A 15,481-nucleotide genomic window follows, 5' to 3' on the forward strand; every position below is an offset into this window, starting at 1 on the left:
TGTGAATAGAAATGGGATAGAGTAACTTGGAAAAGTGTTTTCCAAGGCTATAAATATTAGTGAGTGGGTAAGGTACTTAGAAATCTCGAGTTGAGACTTTGTAATTACTACTCATAATATTTAGTGAAAAATCTCTTGTATTGTAAGAGTACTGGACGTAGCCTTCGGTGAACAAGAAGATGAACCAGTATAAAATACTTGTGTACTCTCCTTTCCCTTTCTTCTTTAATTTATACTTGTTTATTTTCTGCAATATTATTCGTTTGACATTAACTCTTACATTTTGCATAAAAAGTTACAATAATTTTAACTCAACTAATTCACCCCCCTCTTAGTTGCAATCATGTTCTTACAAGCACAACCTCTTAAATACATGATGGAAGATAATTAATAGCTCTCTTTTAAGCAAGCACTATTAAATTTGATAGGCCGATATAGCTTCAACAATGCTTGCTTCAACGAGCGTTGTTGTATGCATGCCTAAGATATTCAACAACATTCTTTTAAGCAAGCGTTGTTGATTTAAATCTATTCAACAACGTTTGCTTAAATGAGTGCCGTTAAAGGTGACATATCAACAACGCTCATTACAATGAGCGCTGTTAAAAGTTACACATTTAACATTGATTGATTTAATGAGCGCTGTTAAAAGTCGTTATTCCATAATATGTATTTATGGAATTATTTAATTTTATTTTGAAAGATGCAAATGGAGTAAATATTACACGAAAGTAATCCAAATTGTTAAAAAGAAACTCATATGCTACTTTTTCATATATAACGTAACTTGGTCATACATATACAAAAAAAGCAATTAGTTATTACTTCAAAAAAAATTATAAATCACCAACCAATATTATTAAAATAGAATATTAAGGTGGGTAATCTGGCACAACAAAAACTCATATTTGATGAGTAAATTATGTTATTTGCTATTTCATTCTCAAAAGTTGAACATAATATGACAACTAAATAATTTTAACGAATTTTGATATTCAACAACGCTCTTTTAAGAAAGCACTGTTGATTTGAATCTATTCAACATTGTTTGCTTAAATGAGTGTTGTTAAATGTGGTATATTAACATCGCTCATTATGATGAGTGCTGTTAAAATTACACATTTAACAGTGTTTGCTTTAATGAGTGTTGTTAAAAATCATACATTCAAACAACGTTTGTTTTAATGAGCGCGAATCTTTGTAGATTTAAAAACAAAACCTCACACACAATAATACTCATATCATTTAGTATTCTATTTCTCTTACTCTTCTTCTCTTAGTTTCTCTCTTCACGCAAATTATTAGCTTTTGGTTTCTCACGTCGAGCATAAGGTGAATCATTATCTTATTTTACATCATTTATTTCTCTTTGATTGACTCTTGTTGCTAGCATTTACATCTCTGTTAACTACTTATTTTATAATATAGGAATTGTCAAGGTTGAATCTAGGTAGAGTTGTTGGTGATTTATAATACTTTGTATTCTCGGTTTGTATTTCTTATATTTGGCTATTATTTTCCGTCCATATTTTCAATATAAATTTTGATTTGTTTCTTATTATATTAAATATGAAATATATCTTTTTGTCCTCTTATTTCTTTAGTTAAGGGAGAGAAGAACTTCATTGATTTATCATCTACATCTTCATCACCTTCGTCCCTTTTATTACTGCATATAATCTTGTAGCATAATGAATTTGAACTAAGGGATACAAGTTCATGCAATGGTTTATGAATTGGGTTTTCAGAATGATGTTTCCATTGTCAAATCCCTTGTAAATGTGGTGGAACTCGGCATAAATGTTTACTTTCTACCGTGCTTCAAAAACATTGTTGAATTTAACCCTATAAATTCTACTATGTTCAAATAGGCGCAGTGAACGATAATTTCAAGTGTAGTTGTTTTATTATTCTGGCGCAATGAGAGGAATATACCAGACTACAACATTGGCATCACTAATTTCGGTGGACAATGAGAATTAGATCGGTTCAGATTAATTTCAATCTTATGGATATAGCTTATTTGGACATATGGCAAGTGATAATTTTCAAGATTATGATATGTGTGTGATTTTGATTTGTGAATTTGTACTCTAATTGCAACGACATATATAGTAATTTATGAAAAATTGAATTCTTTAATTGATTTTTTATGCAGAATTTTCTAATCACCTACTCTTATACAATTTTGGCCGCAACATCGTGTATGATAGTGTTCCTCTCATTTTTCTCTGTACCTGACTTTGGTATTTGTCCTACTCAATAGTTAATTAAAATAATTTGAAGTATATATTTAATTGATTATTTTACATATAAATTCTTTAATTGATCGGAATGAACTCCTATTGTCCACTATTATATCATTTTGACTATAACATGTTTTCTTGAAAAACATTAATATTATTAAATTTGAGTGAGGGTTACAATATTTTCAAAAATAAGTTTACCAGAAATAAAATCAAGACAAATGAGTAACATAATTGCAAGAATCAGAATCCAACTAGAATTGCTCTAAATGGGGATGGCTCCCCGGGTCAGGATGGCTTTAGTGGTTGTTTCTTTCAAGCTTTCTGGGACGATGTTGGTGATAATTTCTGTAGGACAGTGGTCCAATTTTTCATTCAGGGATGGATCCTCCCAAACTTCAACTCTAACAATATTATTTTGATTCCTAAACTCCATAGTGTCGATAAAATCATGGACTTTAGGCCTATTGCTTTAGCTAACTTTAAGTTCAAAATCATCACGAAAATCCTGGCTGATAGGTTAGCTTCTATTGCCCCTAGAATCATCTCTCATCAACAAAGAGGTTTCATCAAAGATACACAAATCAAAGGTTGCATTTGCACGATTTTTGAAGCTATTAACATTTTGGACCTTAAGACCTTTGGTGGGAATCTCACTTTAAAGCTGGACATTAAAAAGGCTTTTCATACGTTGGATTGGACCTTTTTTATCGATTGTCTCAAAGCTTTTGGCTTTAATGACAAATTCAGAAGTTGGATTAAAGTCATTCTGAATTCTGCTAAACTTTCTATGGTGGTAAACAGTAAGAGTGTTGGTTTCTTTCAGTGCAAGAGAGGGGTTCGACAAGGTGATCATCTCTCTCCTCTCATTTTTTGTATGGCAGAAGATGTCCTTAGTAGTGGCATTTCTAAACTGGTTGTTGAGGGTAAAATGAAGATGATTGTGGGCCCAAGTAAGACTATTACTCCTAGTCATGTTCTTTATGCGAATGATATTCTTATCTTTTGAAATGGTCATAAGTACCACCTTTCTTCCCTTATGAAGCTTCTTCATGATTATAGTCAAGTCTCGGGCCAACTTCTTAATGCTAGTAAATGTAAGTTCTATGCTGGAAAAAATCACTTCCTCTATATCTTTGTCCATTTCCTCTACCCTTGGTTTCTCCTAAGGTAGCATGTCGTTCTCTTACCTAAGGGTTCCTATCTTCAAAGGAAAACCTAGAAAGATTCACCTTCAACCTATTGCTGACAGGATTGTCCATAAAATAGCTGCTTGAAAAGGCTCATTGTTATCTTAATGGGCAGAGTGGAACTTGTCAAATCGGTTGTTCACAACATGCTTCTTTACAACTTCCATGTCTATACCTGGTCGAGCCAACTTTTGAAGTACATCAACAAATGCATTAGGAACTTCATTTGGTCTGTGACATTTCTAAGAGGAAAATGGTCACAGTAGCCTAGAATCGTGTTTGCTCTCCTTCTTCGGAAGGGGGCCTTGGAATCACGTCTATTAAAAAGATTAATTATGCGGCTATCCTGAAGTTGGCTTGGGAGTTGATGTCTTCTCATCTAGATCGGGCTAACTTTTGTAGGGATAGGTTTATTTCCAACAAAATGCCAATCCATAGACATCACAACTCCTATATCTGGTTTGGTTATAAAATTGAAGTTGAGGGTTGTTCTTAATAACACAATTTGGATTATTGGTGATGGTAGAAAAATTAATTTTTGGAGGGATAACTGACTTGGTAGCACCATAGCTGACTCTCTCCATATCCCTTTTAATGTCCAAATTTCTCAGAAAGACAATGTTGTTGATTTCATCAGACACAGACAATGGTTTCTTCCTCAATCATTTTTTATTGTTTCCCTGACTTATCCATTGATATCAGCAAGATGATTGTGCCTAAAGATATAATGGAGGACCAACTTTTTTGGCATCACTATGCGAATGGGAACGTCTCCCTCAAAGATGTCATTAATCATATATCCATTCTCGGCCAACAACTTTCCTTATTCAAAATGATTTGGTCTACCAATATCCCCCATCTAAAACTTTCATTGTCTGGAGATTATCTCATAATAGACATCCCACTTATGACAACATGCAAAAAAGAGGAATAACTATGGTTTATGTTTGTAGTCTTTTCGTTAAGGACTTTGAGTCTCCGAGCCATTTATTCTTCAATTGTACTTTTTCTCTTCAATTATGGGACTGGTTAAGCATTGTCATTAATTTGCCTCTTGATACGTCTTTTGTTAATAGTGTTTTCTTGGTGTGCAACAAAAGTTGGAGTTGGCAATCTAGAGACATGTTGATTGCTGCTATTATGTACACTATTGAAACAATTTGGCGCTGTAGAAACAAGATCAGGTTTTAGAACAAATACATATCTAAGAACTCTGCCATTAGCTTGATTAAAGATGCTACTTCTTTGTCGGGTAACCTTTCTAAGCACTACGACAGCTCTTCCATAGTTGAGTTCTCTCTTCTCAAGGCTTTTAAGGTCGATATCCAACCTCGTAAAGCTCCCTCTATTTACCAGGTCATCTAGAAGCCTCCTTATGTGGGTTGGATAAAAATGAATACCGATGGTGCTGCTAAAGGGGCTCTAGGTTTAGTTGGTGGTGGGGGTATCTTTAGACATAGAAGTGCGGCAATGTTGGGTTGTTTTCCTGACTACTATGGCATTGAAAGTTCTTTTCATGCTGAAGTCTGCATGACTTTATCGGCTACTGAAATCGCTCATAATAGAGGCTGGAGAACTCTTTGGTTGGAATATGACTTCGCGTTAGTTATGCAAGCTATGTCTGGGAAAGTTAGAATGCCTTGGAAGCTCACTAACAAATGGAGGAATTGCTCATTGCTTATCAGGGATATGAATCTTAAGGTTACTCACATCTTTCGTGAATGGAACTCTTGTGTTGATTCCTTAGCAGCCTTTGGCGTCTCTTCGAAATCTTTTACTTGGTGGGATCTCATTCCGGCTTCTATTAGGCAGGACTTCTTTAGAGATCGGTTGGGCTTACCTAACTATAGATTCAATCAATGGTAGTTTGGTGTGGTTATCTTTTGGCTTGTTTACCTTGTTTTTTTTGCTGTTTTGGTTTTTCTACTTGGCCATCTTTTCAATTTGTTGTTTTTGATGATTTTTGATGTTGTTTTCCTTCTCTTGTTTGCATATGTTGCTGCTAGGAATCAAGCTTTATTCGAGGGAGTCTTATGGGTGGCTAGCATTTTCTTATCTCAGATCCATTAGCAGTTTCTTATCTCCTTTATTTGCACTGCTAATGCTTGAGTTATTGGTTTGTTTAGTTGGTGGTGACAAGTGAGGTGCAAAGGTTGGTGGAGTTATATAAGAGTGAAAAACTAAGCTTAAATGTAACTGGTCTCAGTTTAGGAGTTGCAGTAGCAACTCTTAATGCAGTGGACATTGCTGCAAATGGTTACATAAAGGATTCCCCAATGTCAGTCTTTGTGTTTGCCAGTCTAGGTGTTAGTGTCATCAACTTCAAGAGGTTAGTTGCTGAATACAATGATATGAGAATCAATCATGTTGAAAATGTGTTAGATGTTGTTCCAAATTATCCTCCTCTTGGATATTTTATCGTTGGTGAGGGATTGATGATTAATCCCCAGAATTATGGGTACTTGAAGTTGCCTAGGGATATAAATAGCTGGCATAGTTTGGAGGCTTACTTGCATGGAATAGCAAGAACTCAAGGGGCTAACATTAATCGTGATATTGTACTTGTGATTGAAGAAGACAAGGAGGATTGCTTTTGATTCTTGAGTTGAAAGTACATGTGATTCTCAATTTCACATTTCAGGTTGCCACTTTCTATTGTGACATGTTTGTCTGGTTTTGTTAAGTTGTAATTGCTTTGGTTTTTGTTTAACCACTAAGAAATACTTCTACTTGAATAGTAGTAAGCATTGTGGTAAGAACGCAATTTCATGTCTTTTTTTGTTACTCTTATTGTTCTGATTTTATTCATATTAAATTGTGAGCTAGTTGAAAGAAAAAAAGATGTAAACAAATAATATCTTCCTACAATTTGTTGCATATCAACTTGAGTGAGTGGAAGATGGTATATATTCTTCCATGCAAGCTAAATAGATCACATTTTTGCTAGCTAAATGATATTCTAGAACTTCCAACATTTCTTTTAAAACAGCAAGCTCATATACATGAGAAACTGAGTTATTGGGTCATAAGATAATGCTTAATGAAAACAATTTGAATTATTTAACTTGTATGAGAATGGATGATTGACTCATTTTTCTTTTTATCTTGGTTTGATATGTGAGCTACTCATTAATTTACCAATTCCTATTATCTGATCAAATTATAATGTATAATTTTGATCGTAGCATTTGAGAGTGGTTGTCTCATGTTTTCTCTTTACATGAGTTTGGCACAAGTCTTACTCTGCTATTTACAATTGCTAACAGGCAAAAAGGAGTACACAATTTTCTCGGTGTCACAAAAAAGTATAAAGTAAGGGATTGTTGAATCCACAAGGACTTACTAGATATTAGCCTTTTAATTAAAAATTGATATTCTAAGTTGGTTTTGAAAATGGTTTTTGGTTGGTTTATTAACACAATTGAATCAAAATATAATAATATGATATAATGAGAAAGTATTGAACTTCATACTTACTATTTGTATACACCTGATTCTTAAGGTAAATTCATTAAATAATGAAGATTGTTCCATTCAATGACCTCAATATTACTAAAAGCAAATATCTTAGTCAATTTAGCAACTTATGCAACAAAGCTCTATACCTAGCAATTCTAATTCATAAGATTAGAAAATATGACTTGCAAACTCATACCTCTATGTTTAGTAGTTCATGCATGCAAGTTGAGTTAAAATGTAACACCTCATTTGTACTAGCCGCCAATGCCTTGGTCTATGGTAGTACTTATCATAGGTAGATCTATGTCTAATAACTTCAATGATAAAATTCAGATTTATGAACCTTCAAGTACATCTCTATGTCTAGTAACACATACTATTTAGTTTAAGAGTTATAAAAACACAATATTAGTTTTATATCTATATACTAAAAATTGAAATGCATGATATGTCAAATAATACAAGTCCATGTCTAGCAAATATACTACTTGTTGACTTATGCAAGTTCAAAATAATGTAAGGAAGAACCAAAACAACTTATTCTGTTATCATGCAATAAGATGATCATACTTAAAACAACTACAAAGTGAATAAACAACTCAAATATAATCAAAACTTCATGAATAAATGGTGAATCACAGTGTATACATCAAGCTCATGTTGTATTCAATCCCAACAAGGGTTTTAGCTACTCATGTTTACAAGGTGTAAGTAAGATAGCGATAAAACACAACCCATAGGGTGGTAGAACCACACACAAATGAGCAAAGATTAATTCATCTAATACTAACACCTTGATCCCATGACTAAACTGAGTCAAAATACCTTAGAAACTAATAAAAGAAGTATTACAAATCAAGATTACAAAGTGTGTATCAAATGGTTTGAGTTGGAAGTCCTTAAATAGTGTTCTAGTGTTGTCCTATGCGCTCAGCGTACCTCAAGCTGGCTTTTCAAGACATTTCAATGCACCAACTTACGATGGGCGTAGCAATAGCAAATGTTTTGTTGTTTGTATTGAGCGTGGAAAACTATGTTCAGCACAACGAGTTTTGCTTATTTCAAATGACCAACAGTTCATATTGAAGATCCATTAATTAGGAACAACATATCCAAAATTCAGCTCGATCCAATGGTGAATGAATGAGTTATCACAATTTTACTCGGACATGTTATGGATGAATTCTTGTTTTTGTTCAAACACTTGCTTTTTTCCCATAATTCTTTGAGGTGAGACTTGTCCATTTAATCAAGTTTTAGTCATTTATTAGTATAATTTCATTCATTTGAGTTGATTAAGTAGTTAAAGTGTTGTAAAAAGAGTGTATAAAATATGATCAATTTGACACTTAATAACTCATCCGAACTTAGAACCTTGTTTGTCCTCAAACAAGAGTCCAAGCTGAGTTTTTTTTAAAACATTTTTGGATTTTCAAGTAGGACTTACACATCAATTATCATGACATACATTCAAAGAATATGTTCACACAATTAGACAAGTGCACTAAGGAATTTCAAGCTCAAATTAGAGTATAATATCTAATTCATGTAAGTCACTCCTAGCTACATAATCCATTTGAAACTCTATTATTTAGACAATTCATATGCCAATAAATCAAGAAGTGTGAACTCTTAAGTGTTTGATAATGAATGTCTCTCATAAACATGCAAAAAACAAGTAGTAGTCAATTTTGGTATTATCTCATGATTAATCAAGAATGATATAAAGTATGGATCACTAAAGTCTTTCATGGCTTGACCTTTTGGTCATCCAGTAGATCGAGCGGGACCTTACACCACTAGATTAACCTCTTATATATATAAATATATATATATATATATATATATATATATATGATAAAACAACATTGAAACCAAAACATCTTTAACAACCCTTCCATACATTTATCCACGCGAAATTCAAGGAGAAGACTCTCACCATCTTGCAAAATCCCAAAGTCCTAAAATCAAGAACTTCTTGCTTGAAACTAATTAAAGAATTTTTATCTTTTTAATGTATTGAATTAAAGGAGGAAAAAATTTGATTTAATGTTATTCAATAGCCATTTTCAATAATTAAATAAAGAGAAGGAAATCATGAATAGCTGCTTAAATATAGAACTTAACTCTTACGTAAGTATCCCTATAAAGATAATCAAGATTACGCAGTTCTTTGATAGAATTTTTTTGGGTTGGTTTAACGATGTAATTTAGGAAAGAAGCAGTATAGCGTAACCGTCCGAAAGGATGAGTTGAGAAAAAGAAGCTCTCAGATATGATATTTCCTCCATCCTTTATATGGTTAGTAAATTTTATTTTTTGTGAAAAGTATTGATTTTGATATTTACTTATTAGTGAACATGTTTTTTTATTAACTGTTAATTTAATTGAAAAAAGGTTTTTTTGTTGATTTTAGGAATTAATCGAGTGAAAAGAAGCGACGTAGCGCGACCGTTCCAATATGAGTTAAGGACGAGAAGCGTTTATGCAACCCTCCTCCATCTTTGATTAATGCTTAAAAAATTATCTCATTATACTAACTGTTACTATGTAACAAGTTTTTTTTAATCATCTTAAAGAGAGAATATTTATTAGTTGCTAAAATCATAAAAAAGTTTATTAATGATTAACTATATTAAATGTATTTTTTGATCATTTTATTACTGTTATTTATTTATAAAAAAATTATTAATATTTATTATTATTTCTGTTATTGGATTTATGTTTGATATTATAAACTACAATCTGTCTGAGACAACTAAGGCATGCAATAGCTATATGCCTTCTTAGGGTCATCTAAAGAATTTTGAATTAAATCAATATCATTAGAAATAAAGAAATTATATATTTATCTCTCTATATGTATCAAAATATATATATAGAAATTAAATGCAATATGCCTTCTTAGGATGATCTAAACTAATCATTCCATCTGGGTAGGTTTGGATTGGATTTTTAATATAAAAGACCATTCATTTTAAAAACCCATTCTAATTAACATTTTGGGTTTGTTGAAATAGAGGGTAATTGAGTATCTTTCTTTTTACTCTACCAAAAATAATTTGAGTATAGTATATATTTTGAAAATAACTGAATGACTTCTAAGAGAAAAAAATATCATGCCTCATCATCCAAACTAACCATACTTCCTCCACAAGACAAAAAAGCTTCCAAAGTCTATCAAGCTTACGACTAGTTACTGATCCTGAATATTTACAAAAGTGATCTATACATTTATAACAACCCTTCCATACATTTATCCACGCGAAGATCAAAGTGAAGATTCTCACCATATATCTTGCAAAATCCCATCCAAACAAACAAGAATTTCTTGCTTAAAAATAATTAAAGAACATTTATCTTTTTAATGTATTGATTAAAGGAGGAAAAGATTTGATTTAATGTTATTCAATAGGCCTTTTCCATACATAAATAAATAAAGATAACGAAATCACGAATAGCTACTTAAATATAAAATTTTATTTATCGAAATTTCACTTGAGTTTCAAAAGACAGGTGAAGTTGGAATGCAAGTAACCTTCCAACAATCACAATAATAATAATCAGCAATGACAGAAATGTTCGTATGCAAAATAAAGTGTGATTGAAGGTACTACATATTATATGAAGTTCCTATTTAAGCGCACTCGAATCCCTTGGGAACATCCTTTCCACAGTAGTTGAGTATCAAGCTCAAGTTGATAGGAACGTTAAGGTTAATTCCAAGAACATTAGCCTTAAGAGCAGTGCAAAGGCACACAGCAGCATCAAGATTAGAAAGACCATCAATGAGTGAGCAACATGCATCCTTTGATGACTTCCCAAGTTGCACATTAACCAGACCCAACACATCAGCACACACACCAAACTTAAGGGTGTCCTTGGGGCAACTAGGTTGCTTTTTTGGGTCAGCAGGGTTTGTGGATGGTGCCTTTGGGGCAGGTGAGTTTATGGGTGTTGGTGGTGGTGAGTTTATGGGTGTTGGTGGTGGTGAGTGTTTGGGTGTTGGTGGTGGTGACTGTTTGGGGGTTGGTGGTGGTGAGTGTTTGGGTGTTGGTGGTGGTGACTGTTTGGGGGTTGGTGGTGGTGAGTGTTTAGGGGTTGGGGGAGATGTGTGTTTGGGTGTTGCGGGTGGTGGGCATGGGACATAAGTGGAGCTAACCAGAGTGAAGAAGAGGATGTTGAGAGAAAGAACAATAGCAGCCTTGGAAGCCATTTCACAAAGATTATGAAATGAATGTTAGTGACTTTTAGATTACTAGTTACTAATTTGGTTTGCTGTGTGAGAGGAATGAGAAGTAGGGTTTTAATTAATTTATAGGGAAAGGTTGGTGCCTTCATTGTTTTTTTAAGGTTAAATAATGGGTTTATTTTAGGCCATGTGAATGAGTTAGCCCATAGGTAGAAACTAAAGCAACACAAGCTGGCAGCTCAACTTGGATGTCGGATATGTAAATATTGGGGGAAACGAAAAATTTATGTATCAAATTTGGAATTATGTGCATGTTTTAGTGTAGTTAGTTGTCAACTTGTTTGCAAATGAAATGATTTTTATGTATATAGTTATGAAAGTTTGAAACTTAGAATAGTTTGCCAAATTACAAAAGGCATAAAGGTAAGGATCATGCTAGATTTGTCATTTTTTTTCTGATTAAGAATGAATTAAGGAATGCTTGAGATTTGTCTGATTACTTTGTAATTAATGATTATAACAACAAAGCTTCTTTCACTTTTTTGGTATATATACACATTTTTTACATCAAAAGCTTTTTTATTTATTTTTAGATTTTATTCTACATTAATTTATATCTATACCATCTCCTTTTGTTGTAGAAATAGTTCATATTCAAAAGGAAACATGATCATAATGCCGTAGACAAATCACAAATTGATAGGCAACGAAGCACAATTGTAACATATTATTGACAAATTTTTGCAATGGTTCATGGTTGTTAGGGTTATGTATCCCGAGAGTGCAAAAATGTTTTATGCACTAGTTTAAAATGATTTATGAATTATTTAAAAGATAATGTATATATAGTTAAATTGTGTTATAAGATTTGCTCATAGGGATCTTTGAAATATGTTATTATATGAAGTCTCACATTACCTAGCATTAGAATATAGTAGAATATCAATGTTATATTGGACTCATGTTCCTTGTTATAATGTGCACTACATATAAGGACCATATAAAAATACCTCATGTACACTCTGGCCCATGGGTGTGCTAGGGTTTGTAATCCTTATTCTCTAGTAATATTTTGGTAGTCATTCAGCGCTCCAAGGAACTTAGGCATAATCGGTCGAATCTCGTTACCAAATTCTCTTGTTTCTTTTCTTCTATTTATTTTATGCTCTTTATTTGATTGCTTGTGGCAAACATTATGTAACGATCGCCTCGACTGCACTAAAAATTAGTATCAAAGTCAATTGGTAAATGACTCTAAACCGAGATGTCTGATAATGGCTAAAGAGGGTGAAGACATGACGGATAGAGAAGGTGCGTCAAAGGTAATGGCAAAGATAGAGTAGATGATATTGAAAGAGAAGAAAACATGGTAAAACTATGGTGGGGGCGATATATGTTGATCCAGAACCCCAAAAGTTCATGTATTGGGTTAGGATCAAGGTGGAGATAGGGACTTATGTTGTGTTTGACCTAGAGACATGTGCTGACAATATCTCTCTAGATGTTGAGAGAATGTTCTCATTTGAGATGAGAAGTGGAATATCCTAATGGCATGTTTAGGATGTCATAGTGAAGGATGTTAATTGTTAGCATATTCACAAAAGCATAGAGGTGATGACTGACTTTGATGTAGGGTGTGACATGGGCATTGGCTTTGATGCAAATTATAACACGAGCATTGGTAGATAAGCAGGGGTGTGACATGGGTAATGACTTGGATGCAAGGATGTGACACATACATTAGTTAGCATTGACGCAAGGTGTATGCTATGGGTTTACTCCTAATGGTGGAGTATGATAGTTCTTTTGAACTAGGATTGTCAGAGTAGACAATGGTGGTAACGGTTGAGGCTTTCCAAGGAAGCTCCAAGGTTCAATTTGACTGAGCAATAAAGAGGAAAATTGTTGGTAAACTTTTGTGTTGATTTTCTAATATATTGAAAGACTTCTTAGCAATATGTGGCTAGGCGGCGTGTTCCATTTGATGGCGGTACGGGTAGCTGCACTACAAGTTTGGAGAGCTAGGCTCTTGGTAACATCGTCAAAGATACTCAGAAGGTCTATGTTGTAGGGGAGAATTCAAAGAGAATTAGACATTGAACAAGGTAGAGTCATATATTCGCTAAGGTGGAGATTCTTGTGTAGATTTCCTAAGGAGCGAGATGTTTGTCTATTTCAATCAAGGTGGAGACTGTTGAGATGTTTGAAATATGTTATTATATGAAGTCTCACATTGCCTAACATTAGAATATAGTAGAATATCAATGTTATATATTGGACTCAGGTCCCTTGTTTTTATGTGCATCAGATATAAGCACCAAATATAAACATCCCATAGGCACTTGGGCCTATGGGTGTGCCAGAGTTTGTAATCCTTATTCTCTAGTAATATCTTGGTAGCCACTTAGCGCTCTCGGGGACGTAGACACAATTGGTCGAACCTCGTTACTCAACTCTCTTGTTTCTTCTCTTCTATTTATTCTATACTTTTTATTTGATTGTTTGTGGTCAACACTGCGCAACGATCGTTTCCAATGTACCAATATGATAATTTAAAAATAATTAGATTTGAGCATATATAAAGAGATAAGTTATCTCCTCCTACCACATGACGTATCATATTTAATTATTTTTTATAAAAATATTTCTAAATTATATAAAACAATAAACATGTCATACTTTCACTAGCTATAGGACATAAGTTATCTTCAAGTATGAGGAAATACATTATTCTTATGACATTATTAGAAGAAAAAAAATTCAATGTATATATAACTAATATGTCAATAGACTAACTATCCATGATTTTTCTAAAAATAAATCTTTAAAAAAAGAGTAATGATATATTGTCCTATCCAAATCCTTCCACAAATCATTTTATCCTTAAGAAAGTGACATATATGTGATTTATAAACCAATCATTAATAATAAAAAATATTATTATGGTGTAAGATAAGAGGATATTTATTTTCCTTACAAGAATTACCCCTTTGTTAGTTCCACAATTTATATCAAATGAAGGGATACATAAAAAAGAGGGGATAGGAAGATTAACACAATATCCTACATCACCCCAACCTAAGGTATGCTTATCATGTACTACTAAGGATATTCCCTCCCTTTTTGAGTAATGAACTAATTCATTCTGGGGGTGTGGTTGTTCCTCCCAACAAGTATCGCTCTCAAAAATTGAATCATTGACCTTTTGGTCATCCTATAAATCTACTAGGACCTTATACCACTAGATCAACGTCTTATTGGTAACCTAAGGTATATTCACTCCTTAGCATTTGGCTAACATTTTATTATAATCAACATTGCAAAGTATTCTCTCTTTACAAAATCACGTGAGGATTTTACCACTAGATATTCTTTCTTCACCAAACCACTAACAATTATTGTTTGTTAACAAATCTACTTCATTCTCTCAATAAAGAGATGAATAAGGCTTGTTGTGTTTAAAAACCAACAATATCAATGATAATAAAAGTTTTAACCCAACTTAAATACAAATGGACATGATATATTTTCATAAATTTATTTGCGGTGGAACTAAAATATTAGTAAAGTTTCCCTCTTGATTGATATTGTTGGATAAAAACTATATACTCGTATAAGTATATTTAAGCAAATAGGATAAGGGTGGTGTTTATTGTTTAAAGTGGACTTTGAGAAGGTATGTGATTCAATTAATTGGGAGTTCCTTGATTACATACTGTTTAGATTTTGGTTTTCTGATAATTGGAGGAAGTGGGTACAAGTTTGCCTTTCATCAACTACTATGTTTGTCCTTATAAATGGTTCCCCTTCAGCTCAATTCCCAGTCTCAAAGGGTATTCAGCAAGGGGATTCTATAACTCCTTTTTTGTTCCTTATGGTGGCATAAGGTTTTGCAAGGTTGGTTCCAAAGGCTAAAAGTGTTGGAATTTTTTCAAGATTTAAAGTTGGAATCAATGGAGTTGAAGTGATTGATTTGTAATTTGTAGATGATACATAATATAAATCAACTTCTTCTAACATTTAGAGTGTGAAAATTTTTCTTAGATACTTTTAATTATTTTCAGGTCTAAGGAAATGCTCATAAAATCTCTTTAATAGGGGTAAGGGTTGCATGTAATTTTATTTCAGTGATAGCTCATTTTCTATCCTATGAGATAGGAAACATTCCCTTTCTTTATTTGAAATTTCGATTGGGGCAAATCCGAAGAGTGTTGGTACTTGGCATAATGTGGTTGAGGCAGTGGCAAGGAGACTTGCTCTATGGAAGAAGAAGAAGAATAAGTATATTTTGTTTGGAGGGAGAACAACTCTTCTGAACTATGTCACTTCTAATATTCTTGTTTATCTTTTGTCTTTGTATAAGGCTCCTAAGAAGGTAATCAAAAAGCTCGTTT

General features: G+C 33.0%; 2 protein-coding genes and 1 long non-coding RNA gene across 3 annotated transcripts in view; 1 reads left to right on the forward strand and 2 right to left on the reverse strand.

The window, feature by feature from the left end:
• LOC109350497 lies at positions 4,829-5,302 on the forward strand. The gene has a single exon (XM_019591728.1). It carries the CDS (start codon positions 4,829-4,831, stop codon positions 5,300-5,302), a length of 474 nt encoding a protein of 157 aa, XP_019447273.1.
• The window catches only part of LOC109350046, a 29,520-nt gene continuing 19,825 nt past the window's right edge, over positions 5,787-15,481 (reverse strand). Inside the window, exon 5 of the long non-coding RNA XR_002108063.1 lies at positions 5,787-5,974. This is a non-coding gene — a long non-coding RNA (uncharacterized LOC109350046). The remainder of the gene's footprint in view (positions 5,975-15,481) is intronic.
• Positions 10,532-11,190, reverse strand: LOC109350045 (lipid transfer protein EARLI 1-like). Its single transcript, XM_019591163.1, has one exon. The coding sequence runs from the start codon at positions 11,109-11,111 to the stop codon at positions 10,533-10,535; it is 579 nt and encodes a 192-aa protein (XP_019446708.1). The 5' UTR covers positions 11,112-11,190; the 3' UTR covers position 10,532.

This window comes from Lupinus angustifolius, chromosome LG06, assembly GCF_001865875.1.
Source record: "Lupinus angustifolius cultivar Tanjil chromosome LG06, LupAngTanjil_v1.0, whole genome shotgun sequence".
Classification (NCBI taxonomy): Eukaryota; Viridiplantae; Streptophyta; class Magnoliopsida; order Fabales; family Fabaceae; genus Lupinus; species Lupinus angustifolius.

What these genes read in the sequence shown, in the direction of transcription:
- LOC109350497 (XM_019591728.1), top strand. Translation starts at nt 4,829, where the DNA reads ATGAATACCGATGGTGCTGCTAAAGGGGCTCTAGGTTTAGTTGGTGGT.
- LOC109350045 (XM_019591163.1), bottom strand. Translation starts at nt 11,111, where the DNA reads ATGGCTTCCAAGGCTGCTATTGTTCTTTCTCTCAACATCCTCTTCTTC.